The sequence below is a fragment of the Salvia hispanica genome, chromosome 5, assembly GCF_023119035.1.
Source record: "Salvia hispanica cultivar TCC Black 2014 chromosome 5, UniMelb_Shisp_WGS_1.0, whole genome shotgun sequence".
NCBI lineage: Eukaryota > Viridiplantae > Streptophyta > Magnoliopsida > Lamiales > Lamiaceae > Salvia > Salvia hispanica.
The window spans coordinates 7,987,960-8,012,998 of record NC_062969.1 but is presented as its reverse complement, the minus strand read 5'-3'; the positions used below and the strand labels follow the sequence as shown (position 1 = coordinate 8,012,998).

The 25,039-nt window shown below is 33.9% G+C and overlaps 4 protein-coding genes across 4 annotated transcripts; 2 read left to right on the top strand and 2 right to left on the bottom strand.

Moving 5' to 3' along the window:
* Positions 1–1,813: 1,813 nt before the first annotated feature.
* LOC125186841 (putative receptor-like protein kinase At1g80870) lies at positions 1,814–4,318 on the bottom strand. The gene has a single exon (XM_048083307.1). The coding sequence runs from the start codon at positions 4,192–4,194 to the stop codon at positions 2,017–2,019; it is 2,178 nt and encodes a 725-aa protein (XP_047939264.1). The 5' UTR covers positions 4,195–4,318; the 3' UTR covers positions 1,814–2,016.
* Positions 4,319–11,542: 7,224 nt separating this feature from the next.
* On the top strand, positions 11,543–13,618 carry LOC125187704 (phosphatidyl-N-methylethanolamine N-methyltransferase). The gene is made up of 2 exons (XM_048084335.1): positions 11,543–11,863; positions 13,009–13,618. Exons 1-2 carry the CDS (start codon positions 11,619–11,621, stop codon positions 13,256–13,258), a joined length of 495 nt encoding a protein of 164 aa, XP_047940292.1. The 5' UTR covers positions 11,543–11,618; the 3' UTR covers positions 13,259–13,618.
* A 1,927-nt stretch (positions 13,619–15,545) lies between these two features.
* LOC125186106 (probable GMP synthase [glutamine-hydrolyzing]) lies at positions 15,546–19,224 on the top strand. The gene is made up of 5 exons (XM_048082421.1): positions 15,546–16,416; positions 17,917–17,974; positions 18,063–18,146; positions 18,256–18,397; positions 18,727–19,224. Exons 1-5 carry the CDS (start codon positions 15,888–15,890, stop codon positions 19,090–19,092), a joined length of 1,179 nt encoding a protein of 392 aa, XP_047938378.1. The 5' UTR covers positions 15,546–15,887; the 3' UTR covers positions 19,093–19,224.
* A 977-nt stretch (positions 19,225–20,201) lies between these two features.
* Positions 20,202–21,776, bottom strand: LOC125190414 (probable WRKY transcription factor 40). Its single transcript, XM_048087727.1, has 4 exons — positions 21,509–21,776; positions 21,084–21,422; positions 20,880–20,996; positions 20,202–20,786 (listed from the first exon to the last, which is right to left on the bottom strand). Exons 1-4 carry the CDS (start codon positions 21,656–21,658, stop codon positions 20,430–20,432), a joined length of 963 nt encoding a protein of 320 aa, XP_047943684.1. The 5' UTR covers positions 21,659–21,776; the 3' UTR covers positions 20,202–20,429.
* Between the last annotated feature and the right edge of the window lie 3,263 nt (positions 21,777–25,039).

Below are 25,039 nucleotides of genomic sequence, written 5' to 3'. Positions count from 1 at the left end.
TTTTTTTCCCGCCTCTCTTCTACTTTATTAATTTCACATTAAAACTCGTTCATTCACAGATAAAATTGTTTTATTTTGTGAACGGAGGAAATAAAAAATAAAATAAAATAACAGTAACACAATAATAAATTATAGTAGTGTTCTAATTTTAACGGTATAAAACTACTAAGAATACTGATAATATGATATAAAATAAAACACACACATGTTCTTCTATTTTTAATTTTATAATCGAATTCGTTAAAATTGACTTATTTAACTAAATAAAATCATTCAATATTTTTTAATGGTATTTATGATTATAAATATATAGAAATATGATCCGTTGATAACTATCTTAAATTGATAACGGACAACTATGTCAAAAACCTATGTTGTGGATGTCAACACAAAGACATTTGTATGTCAATTAAATGTAGTTGACATGCGTATGTTTTATGTTGACATGTAAATATTGATTTTAACAGAAGGTATACGTATGTTATTGACATAGTTATCGGTTATCAATTTAAGATACTAGTTGTCAACCTAATAAGACTCTTTCATATTATGTGCTTCAATTTAAATCACACAATGAGACGCTTTGAAACAAGTTTTGTATTGTATCTACTTTTGACATAATATGATGTTAAGAGCATCTCCAAGGGAAGGGGTAAAGTTATATAACTACCATATTTATCTTTTTTTTCGTGATTTGAGAAGGTATTATACCTTTTTCCCATTTTGGAGAGGTATAAAATTTTATAACTACCATATTTGTCATCTTTTCATGAAAAACTATTCTCCAAGGGAGAAGATATTTGAGAAGGTATCACACTTTATATTTTTTAATGCATTTTGTACTATTATTTTATGTTTAAAAAATCATTTACCTTTCTATATACCTTTTTCCTTTGAAGTATGTTTCTTTTTAGAAGGGTATATTTCACTTTTTGAGGAGGTATATAGATTATATACCTCTTTTATTTACCTTTTCCTTGTTAGAGATGCTGTAAACAGTGATATGGCCGATCAATTAGCTTGCAAGTTCCCTAGTATGTATTATTTTATACATAGATAATTTTATACTCCGTTACTATTCCATTCGTAATATCATTTAGATAAGGCTCTTTCTCACATAAAAAACAAATGATATTGCATAATTTAATATCTAAATTGAGTTTCCAAAATTTATTGCAACTATATTAACTTAATGCACATCAATAATAATTTCAAATGGAAAACTATATCGGATAATATTAAATTACATATATTGAATGGGCGGCATTAAATTCAAATTGAAGACTATTGTCCAGAATTAATGAGTGGTCGATCGCTACCTATGTATTCAGCAAACAATCATGTAGGAGTAAATCTTCTTGAAAAAACAAAATAATAATACAACTGGAAGAGAGTTTATTTTCGCAATCTTTTAAAATTTCTACATTTTCAAGCAAAGAATAGAGTGGAAATTGGAGAAAGAAATCATTTTTATAATTTATATTCACTGTTCCAATTCTCACATCATAAACAAAAATAATTCTACCAAACATTTCAAACATTAAATACTGTTTCGGCTCGTTTGGTTTAAAAATTTTCCTACACAACCAAATATTACTACTACTTAGGTGAACCATAATAAATCATGATTCCAATGCAGTTGGGGTGGCTCATTTGTGTAATAAATATCCCTAACTACTGAAGCAAGACCTTACTTCAATTGTCTTGTAGATTCCTTGTCCCTTTCACACTAGGACTTTCTTCACTTGTCAATTGTCATATTAAAATTTTGTAAGTTTGTTAGTCTTGCTGAACTCAATTGGAACACAAGTTCTTGAATTCAAAAGGGTCTAACTGATAACAATTGAATCCTATCTTGTGTAAGTAAGAATCTGATCAATCCACTAAAACTACATAAAAGAAGGCAAAGCTTAAACTTGATCACATCAATCCACAATTATAAACATCATTTGATCAAAATATTGAAACATTCTTGATCAAGCCTTTTTCCTGGTCTGATCCAACGAAACGACCAAGCTAATCCACGCAGCTCTTGAGTCTTCGTCTTGAACGGCTGTGAAGCTTGGGAGGCGGAGAAGGGGAGAACTCAAATGGCAGTGAAGGGAGCTCCATTTCGCCTTTCAAAACCTTGACAATGTCGCCAATTTCCGGCCTTAACTCGGGCATTTTCTGCAGGCAAGCAAGGGCTAAATTTATGCACAAAGTGGCTTGTTCCTTGCTGTATTCATCTCTCAGCCTTTGATCAACCAGCTCTAGTGTGTTCCCAGAGTGAGCCAAGCTCTTGCACCAGCTAATCAAGTTGGCCTTCTCAAGCTTCATGGGCGAGGACAGCACGTGCAATGGCCTCCTCCCGGAGATTATCACAAGGATCAACACTCCCAAGCTGTAGATATCAGACTTCTCCATCAAGTAGCCATAGCCGTTGTACTCTGGCGCCACATAGCACAACGTGCCCCTCATACTCGTCGTGCTGCTCAACTCCCGGCTGAAAAGATCCTCGCTCCCCATGGAACGCGGTGGATTTTTTCTCCTCCACCCCTTTCTGAAGCTAAACTCCATGTTCTGATCATCTGCATTGTGTTGATGATCATCTCCATTCCTCAACCTTTTCCTATTCTTGAACTTGAAGCATTTCCCTAGTCTCAAATGTGGCACTTTGAACCTACCCCTTCTCCACACTAGAAGCCTACTTGCCTTCTTAGCTTCATCCATTTCCTCCTCTTTCCACCATTCATGCATCTTCCTATGCTTCCTTCCGTGAGCCCTCCGCCTTTTTGAATCCTCCTTCTCAACACCCTCCCCACTACATTCAAATGCAGGTTCTTGAACAGAATTCTCACCCACTTCCTCACATTTATACAAATGCTTAGCATGATCCGAGCTCGCTTTCTCTTCGACTGCCCCCTTCTCCTCGTCCCAATCTGTCGAATGGCAAATCTGGCTACCAATCCACTCCATCACATAGTCCTTACTACAAAACTCACCACTCCCATCCTGCTTCCACCACCAATCCTTCCCCCATTGCTTAGCACCCACATCTTCTCGACTGCCATTATCTTCACCAACGATGGCAGCATTCAAGTTTATCTCTTTACTATGATCCACACTGCTCAACTCATCATCATATGGCACAAATTTACTCCACTCCACCCCACCATTTTCATTTGCTGATAGCTCCTTCCCCTTCAATTCCACACCCCCCTTATTCTCACTCCCACAATCAGGGCTAAAGTTGAAATTCAAAGAATTTATAGCTAATCCCATAACATTGTGATAAACCCTACAACTACTCTTGGAAGAGGCAGATGCTTGCAAAGCCAATGCAAAATCCACCTCATCATTCTCATGGCTCTCCACAGGAGTCCCAACATTAGGAGTACTCTCATTCTCCCCACCCCCTCCCACGCCAGCATTCGAGTTTCCAGAAAGTTCTTGACTCTTCCACAGATCCTGACTGAACAAATCAACACCAATCTCACCCTCACTCTCAACCTTCAACCTAGACAAGCCGAAATCGGAAAGCTTAGCTCTGAACTCAGTGTCAAGCAACACATTGCTTGGCTTCACATCCCCATGAATCACAGCAGGACCACATTCATTATGCAAAAAAGCTAAAGCCTTTGCAACATCATGGATTATACCAAACCTCCTGCCCCAACTCAGCCTCGTATCACCACAGTTAAGGCTGTCTGATTCAGAGAATAACGATTCTTGCAAACTTCTGTTAGGCATATATTCATACACCACGAGCCTCTTCTCCCCCTCCACACAAAAACCCAACAGAGAAACAACAAAAGGGCAGGGCTTTATCCCACCAAGAATCTTCAACTCATTCTGAAACTCCTGTTCACATTGAAAAGAGGCTGAATCAAGAAGCTTCACAGCCACCAATTTCCCATCCCTCAAGATTCCTCTGAAAACAGTGCAAGAACCCCCTTTTCCTATGCAGTTGGAGGTACTGAAGCTGTTGGTGGCATTCTTGAGCTCTTTGTAGCTGAATCTTTGAAGCTGCTTCAATGGAGAAGCTCCATCAAATGGGCTGGTTCTTGACCTGTGAACTAAAGTGTACCATAAATAGTAAATAAAATACAGAATTGCAGAGAGAATGATGAGTGAAGTAGAGATTGTGATTGCAAGAAAAATTATGCTGGTTTTAGGCCTTGGATTTGGTGGGAATGGCTGCCTTGAAGCCATTTTTTTTCACTTCTGGCTTTCTCAGAATGTTGAAGAAAACTAAATAACTTTGGTGACGTGCAAGTGCTGGACTTTGATAACCATAGAAATATATTAGTACTACTATATACTCAGAAAGTTTGCTGAAATTATGAAAAAATTGAGTAAGTTGGATAATAACAGTTTTGGGGAAATATGGTTTAACTTAATGTGGATGATTGGAGAGAATTGAAGAAGAAATAAATTGAAAAAGGGGCCCATATATTGAAACTTTTGACTAAACAGACATGCATTTGCAGCTTTGAAGGGAGAATTTTGGGGTATCGGTATGATTGTTATTTTATTTTTTTCTTGTATTTTAATATCTATTCAAATCATTTCTTATAATATGGCTACTGACAAATGTTATTGTTTGATTGCTTAAAAAGCCATGCACGTCGTTATTTGATCGATGTGCCAGAATTACGGAAATGGGTAATTTTTAATATTATTATTCCTTTAATGTGAAAATGTAAGCCATTGTAATATTTACTTCCCATATTCAAGAATCCAATATAAATAATGCAAGATCTTTGAACAATATGTATTTCACGTAATTAACTGTAAGCATAAAAGATCGAAACTTACTTTGACAATTCATAGCGGAAGCAATTCAAGAAGAAGGAGAAGACTTTCCTCGAATTTTCTTTGGTGTAGCAGCGCAACTCAACTCCAAGGATTTGTTTCTTTCTGTTTCTTGTGTGTGATTTGATGAGATCAATACACATTATTTATTGACATAGAGGGACAAACTCACATTATAAAAAACATTAAACCCTTTCCATCAAAGGGAATATTCAATTAGGACATATTTTTTTACCTTTCCATCAAAGTAATTATTCAACAAGGACATACTTTTTTACCAAGTAATATCAAAATCAAATTAAATAATTGATCACATTAATTTAATTTGATTTTAATTTGCAGGTCAAAGACATAACTAATGTCAAATTCATGGCAATCATAACCATATATATATATATAAAGGTTACATACTTGGTCCCCTTTGTTTTGATGCATTATTTGTTGGTTTTGTGAATTATGTAGGCTAATTCATTATGTTTGGTTTAATTTCAATTAGGCATTATTAGTTTGGTATGTTGCATTCCATTGGACATTTTTGATTAGTAGTCGATTTAATGCAAAAAGAAGCATGATTTTGGGTAGTTACATTATAATCGATTCATTGCATTATATTAGCATGGTTTTGGATCGGTGTTTGTAGATTTATGATTTGTTTTGCATAACGAAAAGCTCAATGCCCCCAGTTCACTTTGGTTAATTTTGAGAATCAATAAGAAACGGTTTTTGGTTTCTTGAATGTTATATGTTTGCTAATTATTTAAGGTTTAAATTTTGGTCCCCCTTTTAGCATTATTTTTTGGGTTTTTGGATTATGTAGGTTTGGCATTTGATTGGTATTAATTTCAATTAGGCATTATTTTTTTGGGTAGTTGCATTACACATTGGACATTCTTCATTAGTAGTCTAATTTATTGCATTAAAAAATAGAAGCATGACTTTTTTTTTTAAATTATATGCGATTCATTGTTAATTTATAATTTTTGATGTGTAACGTAGATTCTAGGGTTGGTTTTTGTGATGTTTGGTGTAGTGAATGTCATTTAATTCGTGCATTATGTGTTGGAATGGACTTTAAAATTTTGGGTTTTTTGGCATTATTTTTTCCCTTGACCATTGGTTTATGCATTTACAAAAAAAAATTTATACATTTTTTCTATTCGACTACAACATCTAAGAACGACAACTCGCCAGCGTTTTTGGGATTTTTGGGCCTTCCCGAAAGGCAAGGCAAATTTGGGAAATTTAAGGTTCTTGCCGACTTCCGCACAAAACCCCAAAGGTGAAACCCCCAAGATATCCCAGGTTTTGGAAGAACCCGCTGTTGTTTCGGAATGGTAAAAATTTTAAATGAATTGATTGGAGTAGTAGTCATTGAAATCTATTTACTTTTTTTGAACAATGTGGTTTTTTTTGGAAAATGCATTTTAGAAGGTAGAAAGACGATTATTTTTTGGCCACTTTGAACAAAAATATTTTGATAACTAAAGCATGTATAAGATTTGAAAAGTAATCCTGTACGTTTAAATAATTAAAAAAAACAAAAATTAACGATTTTGATAACCTTGCTAGGCTTGGGTTAAATTGGAGAAATAAATCGAATAATAAACGAATGTCTTATTATAGATCGGAAATGGAATCTACAACAAGTTCATTGTTGTTGAATAATGTACATATTCGGAATGAAAATTTCGGAAAAAGGTTAATAATGGGGGGTAATACAATTTTTTTGAAATAAAAGTTAAATCTCAACTAAATAATGAAAACATTGTTTTTAATGCCATTAACGGTTTTAAAAAATCAAATTTACTATCATAAAAATTTAAATGATAAGTTAATAGCTAGAACAAAATAATAACAATTTCTTCACTTATAATGCCCTTAACCAAAAAACATTTATTATGCATAAACTGTTGGGTTTTAATAAGACTAGACCGAAAAAATTAAAAAGTTGTAGGTCAAAAAAAATCAAGATTTCTCTTTCCCCTTCAAAATCTTTTTTTCCCTTCCCCTCTCTTTTAACTTTTCAAAATTTTGGGGCGTGTTGGACCATCTCATAGCCCCCTTACCGTCAAGAGTCTTTTCGCCTCCCTTTTTAGCCTTTTCTCTCTTTGAAATCGGGGCTGCAACGCTAGCGACCTCGCTCGACTTTTGCTCCTCCTTGCATTTGGCAGTACCCAAATGAAACCGATGCTTCCTCATGCCTTGTTGCGCTATCAAAACCAACCGGGGGGGCATATAAACGAAACAAACCAAAAACAAACGATTAACCGACCAACCATGCTTCAAATCGGAGAACATTTAGGTCAACCAACCTTTTTATAAAACAAGAGAAAACGCCAAAAAAACATAGCATTTTGTATCTAAAACGTTTATTAAAATTATTATAGATTATATTGCTGGTTTTATAATTGTACAATGGAGAAATTTAATTACCTTTTTCCATTTTGTAGAAAATGAAATCAATCAACGATTGCTCCCAAAAACGGTTTTCGACGACAAACCAAAAATAATAGTTTACGGAGAATGTTTCAACAACGCTTGTCTTCAACGTTGGAATGTCTTCAACAGAGAAAAAGGGAGAAAGATTCGAGAAAGAAAAAGAGTGTATCGTTTAATTCTGTAAAAAAACCGCTGGGATCATGATATGGAGAAAATCAAGGAGTTACCATAACCAACTCCATTAAGTATTACTAATTAGCCCTTGTCGTGAATTTTAAGGATTAAAAGTAATAAATCAGCCTTTATTTTGGGCCATTAGATCTCTAAAATGGAAGGCCAAGATTAAAAAGAACAATAGAACATAATATTAGAAAATGATTTGAATACATCCCTATATATATATATATTTGACTAAATTAATGTTAATCAAGACATTATATATAAATATTCCAATTTTCCTTAATAGCAATACAATAATAGGAAATATATATATTAGTCAACAATTAATGACTCATTAGGAAACGTCCAATTTAGATCAATGTATTCAATTAATAGCTAATTAATTAGAGAAAGATTTATCTTATACCAAGTTAATATATTATATTAAAAATTCAATTTCTTTTTGAGATTCTATCACATGTCACATATGTAAGACTTAAAACTTACAGCCATATCTCAACTATAAATCTAATTCTTGATTTGAATTAATTCAACCATAACATAATACGATAAAGTGGAGATAGAATTACCAATCTCCATCCAGGGATGTCAAAATGGGTAGTAGGTAATGGGTAATTCTCGTTCGCTACCTGTCGGGTACCCGACGATAACGGGAAACGGGGTGGGATCGAGTAGTGTGGTTTAGAGTTTTGTGCCCGCTACCCGAGCGAGTATACCCGTTAATCCTAATAATACCCGATGTTATATATCTAAATCCATACCAAATCATGACCATGAGATTTGTCAATCCAATGGTTATAAGTGATTTGAACTTTTTGAATATTTTTATACTAAAAATTAATTTAAATTACAAACTAATCATATGCAACAATCTAGAAAACATATATACCTACAAATTAAAGAAAAAAATAGTAATTTATATATTTGAATATTATATAATTATTCAAATCAATCTCAAAATTATTAAAAACTTTCATAAATTTTCCATACCATTTCTTTTTTTCTTGTTAATAAAGAAATATATAGAGAGTACTAATTAATAACAAAATTAATTGGTAATTTAATTGTTATGAACTTAAAATTTAGGAGTAACATTTATTTTCATTCTTTTCGAAAATGAATGACTTTCCAAACTTCGAAAAATAAATGTCTTCCTGTGCCTATCAAGTTGGCATAATGATATCTTGATAACTATATATATAGTTTTGATTTGAATATTTGACAAGTGAAAGTGGTCCATACCATATTACCTAGTGGAAAATTCACTTTTTTTAACAGAAAAAAATGAATAATTCCAATATACTGTATGTTAAGACTTCTAGCAGTATAATAGTCCCGTGCGATTCTAAAGACTAAGGTTCACTTCCTGTTAGTGTATGACTTCTTATTTTTTTTTGTTTTTTCAGAATATCTATTCCACTTAATTTAACTCGATCAATTCTTTGCTCGCCCACTTGCTTTTTGCTGTGAGCCATCTTTGTATTTTCTCCTTTTTTTTTGGTTTTTGTCAAAATATGTAATTAAACTTATAGTAATATCTATTCAATTCTTTGCATGCCAACCTGCATTTTTGTCTGTGAGCCCATTTAAATATTTCCAAATATTATTTGAAAATTCTGAAGAAAGAGACTTGCTAACGTGCTATTTCAAAGGTTTGATCAAATTATTGAAAGAAAAACTAAAGGAAAAAAATCTCTAGTTGCGAAAACATAAAACTATATTTAGAAGAAACAAAAACGATATTATACCGTATAATAATATGTTAACTACCACAATTAAAAATGAATTCCTCAAATTAAGGAATAGAAAAGATGACACGTAATTAAATGTTAAATGTCTTCTTTATTAAAATCAATTAGAAAAGATTGATGTGTTATATTTAAAATTGTTAGACATACTAATTGTTAGTATTAAAAATTGTTATCAATAGCGGTCTGGCTAATTACAATAGCCAATATATAGGTGTAAGGTTCACGCCATAAAACGAAAAAAATTCAATAATAAAAAAGGTCGTATGAATTTTTTATGCAAAATTCCCTCTGTAATATAAAAGAATAATGAAATCTCCAACATTCTTTTACTTTACAGTAGATTTAAGGCTCACGTTATAAAACAGAAATAATCCTGTAATAAAAAGGGTCTTGTGCAATTTAAAAAAAAAATTCCCCTCGTAATATAAAAGGATAATGAAATCTCCAACACTCTTTTACTTAATTCTTTTTAGGCCACTTAAATCTCCTAAATATTTATACTCCGTAACGTTTACAGAATAATCGATCAATCTGATATTCGGTCTAATATCCATAACTTATGTTTCCCATCGGATTTGCATTTTTTATTATTGAACTAGATTAATAGTATTAATCTATGTGGAAACTCTATTTTGATTGGATCAAATGAGAAATAACTTTATTGAAATGTTTATTGAAGGAAACTTGATTGAGCATCTTTTGGTTTGTCTAGTAATAATGGATAGGTTCACGAAAAGCAACCAAAAGGAAAAATAGTAAGTAAATAAAGTTGTGATTCATAATTCCACTGCATAGATTGAAGAATAAAGAAGAATCAATCATTGAGAGGAACATAAAGTTGTAACATAGGGTCTCTATATATGAACAATGTCCAACCAAAAATAATAATGAAGAAAAGTTTTGAACATTGGGCCTCCACCCTTTTCGTTGCATAAAATATTTTTTAAGAGGATAAATATTGGTTTCCTATTTACTTCCGTAATATCCGACTTATTGAATAGGAAAAAAACATCTTACCAACAAAATTTGTGTTTTATTATTTGTATAAGATGATGTTTCATCAAAATTGTAACAATACTATCATTATAGGTGAAAAAATATATATAAACATTAATAATTTTACATATGGTAAATTTGATCAAACGCACACTTAACCATTTTAGATAAATTCATATACGCCCATCAAATGAGTTAAACTCCCGATTTATTAATCAGAGATAAATGTCTTATCAATTAAGTTGTCTCATAGGAAAACATGAGATTATTGAAACCCCTAAAAGATGAAAAATTGTAAACACAATTGTTCGGATATATTTTTTTTCTATTTAATAGTATGTGGGATGAGATTTATCCTCTTGATAAAATAATTTAAGAAAAAGTATTTGCATAAAAGAAATTAAACTATATCCTTTCTAATAAAATACCTTAATGTTTAAGTAGCTGGCTCTACATGTGTAATATGACAATAACAAATGTCAAATGCCACCAGACCAGTATATATGGTGGGCAATTTAGGTATATGATGTAATTCATCTTTTTATTTAGGAATTACTCCGTATTATTCTTATCCTATATGAATTGTGTAAATATATCATTGCGTGTTGTGATGTCATGTTAGTTTTATTATTTGCGGATATATGAATTTCTATGTTACTTTAATTTCCTTTAAGTAACAATACATAGTAGTAGTATATTTTTTACAGCTGAATATGTTGGAAACGTACTCTGAAAGTATATTATATTTATTTGTCATGTTTTCTTTAATGGCCGTAGTAGTAAAAGATTTGGTGAAAAGCTAAATTTACCCAAATGGTTGTAGACAACTTGATTGCGAACGATTAATTAGCGAGAATTAAAATGACAATTAACACTATTGCATGTATATATCAAATGAAAGTAGCACCACCACCACCAACTACATGTCACTAATCATCTATACAATCAACGCCCTCAAACCAAAGAGAGTGCATGGCATTGATTTGTCAATTTCTTTTCCATTGATAGATATGATAAAATGTTTTCAAAGAGCATAGTGCTTTTTTGGTTTATTAATTTGGAAACAAAAGAACATGGGATGGTAGATGGAGGTAGGGCCATTCACCGTTTGAAAGTAAAAGAAAAAAAGGGGGAATTTGAGCATGGGGTTATAAAGATTCCATGATATTCTTGCATCACTTTTCATCCCTTTTCTTGATAAAGTAAAAATATTTTCACTCATATTCGATTAATTTAACCTTTGCTAGGTTGCAACTTTTTCTTTTTTGTCCTTATTCAATTCAACTTGTATTATTTGATTTGCGGCCTTGGCCCAAATTCGATATTCAATTTGGGCTAAAATTGCATGAGTAAGGCCCAAATTCCCAAACCCAATTTTCCTGCACTGGAAAGCACAGATGAATACAGTGAATCTACATCTGCTCCGGCAAAAGAGACGAGGAAGAAGGAGAAAAAATGGGGATATTGGCGTGCATAGGTGTGATATTGCCATTTCCATTTTACTACTATCTTTGGAACCACCCGCAGTCATGGGTTAATCTGTGCGGGAGGAGCCGTGACCCCTGCAAAATCATGGCACTGGTGTCGCATTTCATTAAGATCGTTCAGTTCGTGTCGCTCTTCTCCGTCTCCGATCTTCATTGGCCGCCGCCTTTCTACTTCTGGCCGCTCTTTTTATTCGGCCAGTTTCTCAACTTCAGGTTCGCGCCCAACTTCCCTTTGCACGCCATGTGTTTGATGTTTGGTTTTTTAGAGTATTTCGAGATTTTTTATTTGGTTTACAGTATTTCGTATAGTTGTTCTGGTAGATACGTCATTAACAAGCTTGATCATAGTTTCTGTGATTGGTTTGGAGAATGTGTTATAGTTTAGCTCTATTAGAGTTTTGTTAAGCTTGATTCGATGGATAGTTAAACGATTCAAATACTTGTCCTAAAGCTCGGTGTCGATTTAGTCAAGTTTGAAATTAGTGTGTTCGTTTCAGTTTTGTTCATATACAGCGTAGGTGTGTTTGAAGTACTGTTTTGAGATTGGGAATTCTGCGGTTTGGGATGGTTCTTTTATGGCCAAATTGGCAATTTTGGTTATCTGTTTGTTGCTTTTGTGCAAGGTTTAGGTAGTGTTTACTTCTGTCAATTGACTTTTATATTGGGGGTAACTTTCTGCTCCTGTACATGCTTCACCTTGCTTTCCAGTGAAGTAGTGTGTAGGCTGTGTTTCTCTTTTTGGGTTAATGTATTCCCCCTATTTGACTAAAAACGATATCCACGTGAAACATTGGTCATTTGATAACTATGATGGACGCATTAAGGCCGGTACTGAGTGTGGACAATGGAGTCTCATTAGATGCTAATTTAGGATCCAATAGGCAGTTATCAATCCCATTGTGTTAAATTCCAAGGCCTTTGGTTATATATTCGTATACGTAACATTTTGGCTTCATTTCCATAGACTTACTTTCACTTAGGAGTTAGGATTTTTCTGTCTTGATTCCATTTCCATGTCTCTCTTTTAGCATAACTGAGCTGGCCATTTCAGTTGAATTTAGACAGGAAAAACACAAGTACGAACTACGAACGTCCATGGACGAGGCAATTGTATTGAAATGACCTGAAAGAAACAATGTAAATGTCTTGATTCAATTTTTTGATTTCTTTCAGTTGCAGTCAAGGAACACAAAAAAGAGAAAATGCAGTTTAGGAGTGACTCCAAAATTTAACAGACTAGTAAAATATTTTACCATGGATAGATGAAGCATTTACCAACTCATTTCATTTAGCACTGTGACACTGCAAGCATATGTTTGTATGAAAATTGACTGCTGTAATTGGCATGGTATATGCAGGGTCTACCAGCTTTTGGGAGAACCAGGAACCTATTATGGTGTGCGTTTTGGGAAGAACATACCATGGGTGACTGAGTTTCCCTTTGGAGTAATTAGAGATCCTCAATACGTCGGAAGCATCATGAGCCTTGTCGCATGTCTTCCTTGGGTACCTTATTTATACATCGGCCTGTGGGTTCTGGGCTACATATTTATGATACAAGTTGAGTCGAAGGAAGATCCTTCAACTCGTGCAAAGCCTCTCTCTTGAGGTTAGGTGCAGAAGCTTCAATATAGTTTCTTGAATAACCTCTTTCATGCGTAATTTATCCAATTTTTCCCTTTGTTGTTGTGAACATGTTTCTATGAACCTCAGCAATATGTCTGGTGCATTCGAATCACTTGATAATTAGACCTGTCGAAATCTAGGACCAGGCTTAAGGCCCAAATGAAGAACTCATGTCGGGTCGTGCTTTAAAATCATTCGGATCTAAAAAAGCATAGCCGCAGCCCAACCCCAAAATTGGGCTGGTTTGCAGCCCAATCTGATGTGAAAATGGGCTGGCACCGTAGAGTGTAGAACGGGTCAAATTTTACAATTTTATCAATAATTGACCATCGTAATTCCTAATTTAGTGATGAAGTATATATATGGAGTATGTATTTGGCAATAGGTTTTCCAGACATAGATTGAGACTTAAGTCCATATTCAGTGATATATTTGCTGTATTTGTCTCCTGATTATGAATTATGTTAAACTACTCAAATCTCAATTTGATCAAAGCTAATTTGAACTTGTTCAGTATAGCTCTTTAACTCGACGAGTTGCACTAGTTATTAAATTGATTAGTTGTATTGATTATTGAAAACTAGTACTTATATAATTGCACTAATCATCTCATTAATCGATTCGTTACCACCAGAAAATGATCTTATATATAAATAATGAATAGTTAAACCTTTAAATATAAATGAACCAAAGAGGCATATTTGACCTTCGGCGGCTTGGTCCCTTGCCATCATATAAATTTGTTGATAGGATTCTCTATTCCTAATCATATTCAGTATTGTATTACATGTTATATAAATATGTAGTGCATAGAATCATATAATTGTTTTATATATATAAATATGGAATTATATAATCCTCCCCTTGCATTTATATATACACATATAGTAGTATTAAACAAGAGATGAACATAAGTAGGTAGGTTATAAGTGAAGCTCATATGATTGGTTTCATATATAATAACCAGAATTTTATTTGCGATGATTTGTAAACGTCAACAAATATGTGAAGATTCATTAGGGTCACTATGCGACAAATTTATACGAATTAATTATGTATGAGAAGTGGGGGAATATCTATGCCATCCTTATATTTCTAATAACTAACTTTGTCGGAAGTGGACCTTAGCATGCATTCTTAGGGCATCCACCATGGATGCCCTAGTGGAAGCCCCATTGAGAGCCCTAGTGGTTGCCACATCAGCATGTCTTATCTTTCTACAATGGTAGAGCCCTAGTGGATGCCCTATCTCTTATCCATTTCTCATTTCAATTTTAATAAATTTTTTTTATATTTTCACATATTATAAATAAAAAAATTAAATACTAAATTAAATGAAAATCATACATTACTTAATTTTAAAAAAAGAATTTGTAAATTTCATATTTAATTTTAATCAAATAAAAAATAGCAAAATATAAATACACTATTTTCTTTTATTGTAATTATTTATTTGACCTATTATGACTGAAGTTAACAGGATTGATCGTCAATAAATTAACACACACTAATTATGTACGTATGTATTTTATATGATTAACATGAATGGTGCAATAATAATCCTATCTTTCGGTTATCATAAAATAGTATAGTATCCAATATTTTTTTCAAAGAGTATCTTGTCGAAATGCAATATTAATCAAATCAAAAATATCAAGGTGAAGCAGCCACACTTTGGCAATGCCCGTCTAAACTCCTGAGATTAACCTAATTTGATGCGTTAATTTTGGAATTGAAAGATAATAAAATGATTATAATATTTGAAAGAATTACAAAGTAGGCAAAAGTTAGTGGCGATCATCCTATTAAAAGCTCCATCTTTATCATTTATCAATTTCCAGAAAAACACAATGTTATTATCACAAATTTTCAATGTTGCAAATAGAAGCTGTGCATAAATATGATCTGCTATTAAATATTTATTCACCGTTAGATATCGTATTTCATTTATAGAGTAGTAGTAGTAGTATTTTTGGTAAATAAAATATATTCATATTTTATTGATTTATAATTCATATTCCACATATAAAAATATAATTTCTACTCCACTAATTATTTCTACACACTTTTTTTATAGCTAGTATTTTTTAAATTCCGAATTAAAGTCGGTTATTTATTAATAGACGTAGAATGTAGTAGTGTTAAAAAGTCAAACTTAGGTTTACGTCCGACCTAATTAATGTTTGATCAAATAAAGATGTAAAAAGAAAAAAAAGAAAAAGGCAGAGAAAAGAAAAGGGCAGTCACAGGCTGCCTTGTTGAGATGGCAAGCATTTAATGGTTCGCTTCTTTCATCACAAATGCACTCACCTACTATCTCTCTCTGTTTCACATACACTCTCTCTCTCTCTCTAGATTCATCCATCACTGCCACCCGCTGATCAACCGCCGCAACTGTTTGGCCCACCCGCGCCGCCGCTCCAGCTCCTCCACACTTCTCTGCAGCTAAATGCGCTCCCATCTCCCTCTCTATGCACTGCTAATTGCTGCTCTTGTTTCCACTTCACCACAATGCGCTTCCTTAAAGCCCTAATTTAGTCTACGCTAACCGAATTTCTTCAAATTTGATTTTCTTCTTCTGTCTATAAACCCTAACTGTTTGTACCCGATAATGTCTGAGCCGCCCATGGTGAATTCGATCAATTTTACCCAATCTGAGGCTCGCCCGGTGCTTGGACCAGCAGGAAATAAAGCTAGATCTGTTGAATTGAGAAAACCAGCTGTGAAGCCCAAGAGTGTGGATACACAGAGGCCTCCGGCCACCGGCGAGGCGAAGGGGAACAGGTCTCCGGCGGCATTGAAGTCGCCGGATAAAATTCCGTCGCCTGTGGGATCCAGGAAGAATGTGGGCGGTGCTGCCTCGATTCTGAGGCAGCGCCAGCAGAACTTGTCGATGAATGCTTCGTGCTCTTCGGATGCTTCTACGGAGTCCTCGCATAGCAGGGCGTCGACGGGGAGGGTTTTCCGACGAACTGCGAATTCTGCACCAACTATAAAGAGGAAGACGCAATGCGGCTCGAGAGGGGAGAGATTTCAGATGGTGGAAGGATATGTGAGAAGTGTTGGGAGTGAGAGTGATGATGCATCATTGGATGGTTCTTTGGTTAAAAAAAGGTGTGCTTGGGTAACTTCAAACACTGGTAGGTTACTTCATTCAGTAGTAAAGATTGGTAGATATAATCATACTACACATTAATTGCTCATGTTTGTGTGATTACTGTTGATGTTTGGATTTCTATGCTTGGAGTGAATTGTGCTTACGGTATTTGGTTAATTATGTTTGAATTTTACCAATTTGTTTGGATGCCATACTTTTATTGATTGGAATAGGAAATGCATTTGAATTCGATTTGTAGACATTGGAATTCATAGTCTGTTTTGAGCACTAGATGATGACAAATTGACTATCCTTCATTTGCTTTTATTTACTTTGAGATGGATGTCAGAGTGGGAACTGCTATGCGGTGCTCCAAAGCCTATATAACATTACTACACCTTTACTAGGTGATTTAACATTAGTGTATAGTCATCAATTTCCGAGACAATGCAGTATTTGAGGAGAACAAACATTGGGAGGGGGGGGGGGGGGAACTTTAACCACATATAATTTCCAGATTAAAATGTTTAAACATGCCTCATACTATAGTGGATATGATTTATTTATGATAAGAGAGACATTATTTGTTGCTCGGCTTAATGCATTCATACATTAATATTACACGGATAAAAGATCTCCGGAGAGGCCAACTTAAAGTGGTGTTTCTCTGGAGATCTTTTATTTTTGCATTTCCCTGTCTAGGATGACTCCTCACATTGCTTTTTCTAAATGTGTGTCACTGACTAGGTGGCATTTAGACTGGTGTCTGTGAATATATGTGACTGATTAGGTGGCATTTGAACTATCATATTCATGGCTACCAAGAGGCAACATGTTAGAGAAAGAGAGATCCATGTAGGCTTATGAAGAAGATTTACAAGGAGAACTTTATACAATTCTGGAACTTTCTGATTGCATGAGTATCCATCCCTCTGGGCTAACGACTACTCCTGTTTGTCTGTTTAATTACCATGGAACTCTAGGGAATTAACTAAAAAAATTGGGCCTAAGCTCTATGCATTGTGGTTTCTTCATACTAAAGAATGTGAAGCCAATACCCTTCTCACAATCTTGTGTACACTTATCTTTATCTAAAATCCAGTGCCTCTAAAGAGAAACAAACCATTACACTAGTCACCTAGGCCTGTAATTGTTCTATAGCACACATTTTGTTCTTGTACTGGACTTCTTAATGATTTGGACATTTTATGGAGTATTTCTCTTTTTACGTCCTGATATTTTTTTCACTTCTCTCATTGACTTCTGGTTGTCATAACAAATTAATCCAATCCTGTAAAATGTTGTTGCAATTAATTGGTCCAAGTATCTTGACTTATAAACATATAGTCCAGAATCCAGACTCCAGATGTTTCTTGTTTCCCGTGATATGACATATTTTAAATTTCTCGCTGACATATTATTTTGTTATCTGTCCCCATTGTATCTTGCCGATTGCCTGTCCATTTGTTGTAGCATCTAATCTGAATATGCCTGTGATTTTGCTTTTGTTATTCCCTCTGCTGATGGTTTTCTTTTCCCCAAGATCCACTGTATGCTGCTTTCCATGATGAGGAATGGGGTCTTCCAGAGCATGATGACAAGTACATATCTCCTCCTTCTCAGTTAATGCTTCATTTGAAAAGATAAATTTAGTAGGCAACTAGTTTGTTCATTTGTCCCATTTTGCAGGAAACTTTTTGAACTGCTTAGCTTTTCCACAGCATTAGCCGAAATAACATGGCCTGTTATTCTCAGCAAAAGGCATATATTCAGGTAACATAACTACTGCCTACAGTATTGTTAGGTGAAATAAAATTATTATGAATATGAAGTAAGCTCTAGATTTCTGAGGATGCTAATTTGTTGTGCAAGTTTTTGACAGAGATGTCTTCGTGAACTTTGATCCAATAGCCGTGTCAAAATTAAATGAGAAGAAAATCGCTGCACCAGGAGGTCCTGCCAGCTCTCTTCTGTCTGAAATGAAGCTGCGAGCTATAATTGAAAATGCACGCCAGTTTTGTAAGGTATGCACTGAAACCTTGTTTTATTGACTTTTCTATCTCTTGTGGCTCGATGAGCTTTCTGGTTGCATTCATAAAATCATAATTGTATTGGATTTACTCTATAGTACTATCATTATCCCAGTTTCAAGAAGAGATTGTCTAGCTGCTAGTTGCACTTGAGTATTTTTGTCCACATAGAAAGATTCTGTATCAGGAAGTGAAGCTTGACTAACCAAGAAAGAGAACTCTGACATGTTAAGAAGCATAGGAAGAACAATTGAAAATTGTAGAGAATACACAGAATACATTTTCTCAAGTGTCTGATCATTACTCTCTTGCTTGTTGTGCAGATAATTGATGAAGTGGGGTCTTTCGACAAGTACATCTGGGGTTTTGTGAACCACAAACCTACTGTTAGTAATTTTCGTTATCCTCGTCAAGTTCCAATTAAGACATCGAAAGCAGATACCATAAGCAAGGACCTCGTGAGAAGAGGATTCCGTGGAGTTGGACCTACAGTCGTCTACTCGTTTATGCAAGTTGCTGGGATCACAAACGACCATCTCACCAGTTGTTTCAGATATGACGACTGCATACATGCAGTTGATTTGAAAGAGACAAACGAGGTTACATGCAAGAATGAAGAGAAGGTAGCTGACGATCTTGTTCAGTTTGAATTGTCCCGAGACATCGATGCTTTGAATCTGTCAAGGTAGCGGTTCTCCTGGAGCAACATATGATTATCTGTAATCTGTCATATGAAGGGTTTAGTTTCCCGAAATTGGATCGGCTTATTGCTGAGAGATTTATGTACAAATCTTTATAAATTATTTTGTTCTTTTCCTGTAGATTGCATTATAGCACTACATGAATATGCAGGAGAATAAACCTCTCCTGCTTCTTGCTTCAATCAGCTTAACAAAATAAAAAGCCTATAGTGTGTGTGAGAGTGAGAGAGAGAGAGACTATTCCTTCAGCCTCCTTTACATAAACCCTCCACCCACCGGCCACCACCATCACAGATTTATTATCTTATTCCCTGTGTGTGCTTGAGAGAGATGGAGGCTATAGGGTTTGGACTTAGTGGGTTGAGAAGCTTTGGTTTTACTAAAAGACTTGTGCAAAGACTTTTTGTATGAAGACATACAGAGGGATGTGAAGTTGTTTAGGCTTGCACTACTTTGAACATGACTCTTAAGGTCAATTTGCCCCTTATATAATATTCATACAATGAAACTATATATTTTATAATTTATACTTTGAGAATTGCATAATTTTGTTTCTTGTGTCCCTAAACATTCATTTGGAATTTAATCATTGAATTGTGTTTAAACATTATCATCAGACTTTTGTTTTGAAAAGTCATTCAGTTCAATTATTTGTTGTTCTTACTGTTGCAACTATTCTAATTGGACTCCATTAAATATAACTGCAAAGTTTAAGGTCTCATTTGAACAAAACAAAAGTTAAATCACCCAGTTTTATAGTTAGTTATTTTTACTATTCATGATTGCACTCAATTATAGCATGAACCGTAAAGGTTTCAATACAAGTTAAAAAACTAGATTACATAATCTCCCAAAGTAAACAAAAAGTTCGAATATGTTCAAGAATCTATGTGTGCATAAGATTCCCATTTCAATACGCACATACATTTCTTGACTTACCTAATCACGGATTTATTATTCTTTGTATCTTGTATTTAGAAATAACACTCAAACCACCGAGATTGAATTGGATATGCTTCGACAAAATGCATCAAGCAGAATAAGCAGAGAATTTCCCACACAGAATCTTTGCCTTAAACAACTAACCATCAAATATCTTAAACCCCAAAAATAAATTTATTCACATCTTTCAAAATCTAATCTAAACAACTTTTCATAAAAAAAATCCTTTGAAGAATCTCTTTCCCCTTACAACAATGCCAACAAATCACAAATTGTCTCAACTCTGTCTCTGTATATGAAGATGCAGTTTGAGGTTGTTTCAAGTTCGATTTGGAACATGAATCTACACAACACTCATCTCACTATCCCTACCATTTCTCCATCTAATTATTGGACTGAAGAAACTTCCCCGAAATAGCCGCTGCAAGAGCCGCTTTGAAGTTGGGATCTTTAGTTAAGGTAGAAGCCATTTGCTCAACCAAGAACTGCTGCATCTCCGGCGAACCAAGCGTGCTTCTCCCATTCGTCGATTCTTGCTGGACCGTCTTCGGCTTAGTGAGATCAAGGGTGACGGTGGCAGGAGTCGAGCTAACAGAAGTCGAACATGGCACGGTGCCTAAGTTATTCGAGTTCTTGTTTGAGGCAGAGGTGTTGGACTCAACCTTTGATGGCTGAGGATGGTTGTGTTCCCCTTCATAAGTTGCAACCAATATTGATTGATCTTCCACACTTCTTTGAACCTAATGAATTCAAATCAACAAACATTTAGTTATACAGAAATAGTAATCAAACAGTAGTATAACATTGATTTAAAGATATTAATCAAAACCAACCTTCTTTTTGACAGGGCAGGTTGGAGCAAAAGAGCATTTGAAGTAGGCTCTTGGGCAAGGGTTGTCCCTTGTCACCTTCTGCCCATATTTCCTCCATTGATATCCATCCTTCACTATCTGTAAACACACACAATACACACTCATTTAGTCAAAGAAACACACAATATTGTTTCTGACTTACTACCAATTGAGAAGGGGGCTTACAAGGCTTGTATCGGATGCTTCTGTTCGGACACAAACGCGCGAAATCTTGGCCTTGATGTGCTCTTCTCTTAGCTTCTTGGACGACTCCTCATCGCTGGAGCTGCTCTCGGATGCACCAACGTTCAACACATCAATGTTGTTGTTGTTGCTGCTCTCTGCCTTCCTCTTTCTTGATGCTGCGTTGCTGTTTTCAACTCCACCATTCATCACGTTCTTGCTTGTCTGCTCCACCAACTGGTTCCTCAGCTCTGTGTAATTCTCACACATCACTGTCAGCAATTCAGTCAGCTTCTTGTTTTCAGCACTCACCCTATTCAGCTCCTCAATCAAAGCCCCCTTCTGCAGCACCAAAACCTCAGATTAGACACATCAAATTAATCAACAAAGACTCTTTTTTTCTACTACTAATAATACTTAATACTCACTTCTTCCTTGACATTCACAACATTTCTTCCCAAGCCAATGAAGCTGCTCTCAAGCACTTGTTGTTTCACTTGCGGCGGCGACTCATCCATGAATCTCAGAGGCTTGGAGTTCAGATCCAGTGAGCTGTTGAGCAGGCTAGTGAACTCCATAAAATTTTCAGACAAGTTTTTGAGTGATTGTATGAATGTATTGATATTGTTGAAGCTGTTTAATTTGTTGATGTATTGATGGTTTGTGCAGCAGTTGCCAATGAAGAGAAGGGGTGTGGGGGGTTTTTATAGGGAGGGGGAGAGAGAGGAGACAAGTTGTAGGAAGGAAGGTAAGGAGGAAGATGGAGTGAGAGATAAAATAATGGTCCCTTTGAGAGCTGTCTCTTGACATAATATGGTCTGATTCTAGACACTTTTTTTGTACATTTATTTTTTAATTGCACTGTTGGAGTTGGCAAGAAAATAACACCTAGGTCGGTTGAGTAGAAAATTTGTCACACGCTTACACAATTTCGTATTTATATGAGTATTTGCATATGTGGGTATTTGATGAATTAGTTTATTTGCATAAAGAGAAGCTTCGTGCAAGGGTTTTTTATTAGTTACAATTAATTAATTAGTAGATTTGCGTGGACGGGAATTTTATTGGGGTGTCCGACAGATAAAACAAATTCAACGTTGTTTGTTGAATTTATAAATATGAAAGAAATAAAGTAGTAAAAGTATGTGCAAAAATCAGTTGGAATGTAACTTTTAGAGTGAGGGGCGATTTTCTCTAATTAATAGGAAAATAAATAATGCGTTTCGACTAATTTTGATCAACTCTAAACACGAAGTCAAATATTCTTTTTTTTTTAGTAATTACCTACTCCACATTATCGTGCCGGACGCATTCTTCGTACTGTAAATCTTATTTAATATATTTAAATACTAGTACTTAGTATTAATTTAAGAAGATAATCGGTGACACGCATAATACACAAATAAAAAGTAGTCTTAGAAACAAAATTGGTTAAGAAGAGAAAGAAGGAAAGTGGAAAGGAAAAAAGAGAAAAGTAGGAGAAAACATTCAAATCATATGGATATGAAAAAATTTGATTAGGGGTCAAAGTCAAGCCCACCTTTGGGAAGAAGAAGAGAACGTACGTACCTTCATTTATAAACTAGAAATCTCAACTTGACCAGTCTCTCTCCTTATCTTCATTTTTACACACACACACAACACGTATTATACACATACCACATGTGTGTTTTTCTATATATACGTATAAAATTTCTTTTAATTTTTCTTGCTCTCACTGCTGCAAATATAGTACCACTCCGTACTTGTTAACTTCATACTCGGTATAATATATTTACTAATGTTAAATATAATAATATTAGTACAATACTACAATAGTATATAATACTTCCTATGTTCCATAGTAATAGATGCATTTTATTTTCTGCACTCGTTTGGAAAAAATGATATTAAATAGTTAAAGTGGAGAGAGAGTAAAGTAAGAGAGAGAATAATGTAGAGAAATGTCTTATCTACAATATCTCTCTCTTACTTTACTTTTTCTTCACTTTAAATATTTATAATTATTTTTTTAAAATGAGTGCGCAAAATGAAATGCCTCTATTACTATGGAACGGAGTGATTACGAACTTAGTAGTTGTTGAATTTTCCTACCGGTGACAAAATCTGACAACATCTTATTTGCCATCACATCACATCAGGTATGGTTACCACCGGAAAATGATAGTGACGTGATCACAAAGTCACTAAAAAGCAAATATGGCTATCCATCTCATTTTAACATAGTCGGATTTCATCGCCAGTGGAAAATTTTAACAAATAAAAGTCGTGATATCATATGTCAAGTTTAAAGTTCATGAAAGAAATAAAACATAATTTTGAATTTTTTTTTATATTTGAAGTTAATATCCTTTTAATTTATCATGGAGAAAAAAAATTATTGTGATTCACTGATGGTGCCTCTAAAATATGAACGGCTCTATTAAACTATAAGCAAGATGCAACAAAAAATAAGCAAAATGAATATTCCCTCCTCCCCATAAAAATTTAAACTATTTCCATTTTAATTTATCCTATAAAATTAGTCCCTTTTTTAGGTACATTCTTTCTCTATAATGAAGAAGACCCCATTCTCCATTAACATATCCTAATAACTTTTTTTTTATTTCTACCTCATTCATATTTTATTTATTATATAGAGTGAACTATATGAATGGTCTCTGATATTTCACTTTCGCACATAAATGGTATTTTAACTTTAATTTATATCGTTTTTGGTAGCACATGACAAAAATAACCCTAGGTACCAAACATGTGATTTTTTTGTTATGGAGGATATTTTTGGAAATTTCAATTAAATAGAATCAAACGTGTGATTTTTTTTCTTCCTTTCTTATTTCTTTTTTTCTTTTTTAGTTTATTCTTCTTTCTTTTTTCTTCATGTTCTTCTTTCTTTTTAGTATTTTATCTTCCTTTCTTCTTTCTTTTTTCTCCTTAGTTAATGTTTCCTCTTTTTTCATTTCTCTTCTTTTTCTTCAATCTTTTTAGTGTTTTATACATACATCTAATTGCATTCATAATAAAAATCAGTAACAAAACACCTAATTAAATTAATTGAATATTTTAAATTAAATTATTTATACTAATTTTAGGGTTGAAACACCTAACTAAAAATATTTAACTCTTTATCATTATTAATACAATTCTCAATTTTAAATTTTGATTAAGACTATATTGATCAGTTATTAATTTAATATAAAAAATAATAATTATTATTTATTAATTACTACTACTACTTTTTACTATTATAACAATAATATTAATATAATAATTAAACATAATTATAATTATAATTATGATTAAGGATATTTAAATGATATTAAAAAATTTATTAATTATTAATTTATAATATCAAAATAATAATATTAATATTGATTAATAATAATAGTATAAAGAGTGAGGAGAATGAGAGAAGATATTATAATATCACTTTTGGTACTACTTTTTTCAATGTCCAAAATACCCTTTATGACACAAATGGAAAATTAAATTTGTTTATAGAGTATTTTGGGATGAAAGTTGCATCATGTACCAAAAATGTGATTTATAGATACCAAAAACGATTTAAAATAAAGATCAGTACCATTTACGTGCGAAAGTGAAAGATCAGGTACCATTTATGTAGTTTACTCTATTATATATTAAAACTTATATCGTCTAATCTCGTGACTATCCATCTGGGCCTAACCCCTGCGACTAAAATTGTCGCATCTCTCTTCTCTCCCACCTCTGCTTCACCCCGCTGTGCACCGCCAACTATACAACAAATTATTTTGATCGATTTATTCTGTGGTCGGGTGTGAATTGTTATCGGCAGCCGATGTGCACTATTTCCTAGTATGAAAAGAAGGGCTCTGCAAAATTTGGGAAAATGGGTAGTCATGTTAATTAAATTAAATTAAATATTTAAGTTTGGGGAATGGTGATGGAGGAGGTGGTGAAAATTAAATAATTAAATA

Excerpts from the sequence above, each read along its gene's own strand:
- LOC125186841 (XM_048083307.1), bottom strand. The coding sequence starts at position 4,194 with ATGGCTTCAAGGCAGCCATTCCCACCAAATCCAAGGCCTAAAACCAGC.
- LOC125187704 (XM_048084335.1), top strand. The coding sequence starts at position 11,619 with ATGGGGATATTGGCGTGCATAGGTGTGATATTGCCATTTCCATTTTAC. Across the intron at positions 11,864-13,008 it reads GGCCAGTTTCTCAACTTCAG|GGTCTACCAGCTTTTGGGAG; the intron begins GTTCGCGCCCAA and ends TGGTATATGCAG.
- LOC125186106 (XM_048082421.1), top strand. The coding sequence starts at position 15,888 with ATGTCTGAGCCGCCCATGGTGAATTCGATCAATTTTACCCAATCTGAG. Across the intron at positions 18,147-18,255 it reads AGCAAAAGGCATATATTCAG|AGATGTCTTCGTGAACTTTG; the intron begins GTAACATAACTA and ends AGTTTTTGACAG. Across the intron at positions 18,398-18,726 it reads ATGCACGCCAGTTTTGTAAG|ATAATTGATGAAGTGGGGTC; the intron begins GTATGCACTGAA and ends CTTGTTGTGCAG.
- LOC125190414 (XM_048087727.1), bottom strand. The coding sequence starts at position 21,658 with ATGGAGTTCACTAGCCTGCTCAACAGCTCACTGGATCTGAACTCCAAG. Across the intron at positions 21,423-21,508 it reads TTGTGAATGTCAAGGAAGAA|AAGGGGGCTTTGATTGAGGA; the intron begins GTGAGTATTAAG and ends TTGGTGCTGCAG. Across the intron at positions 20,997-21,083 it reads AAGCATCCGATACAAGCCTT|ATAGTGAAGGATGGATATCA; the intron begins GTAAGCCCCCTT and ends GTGTGTTTACAG.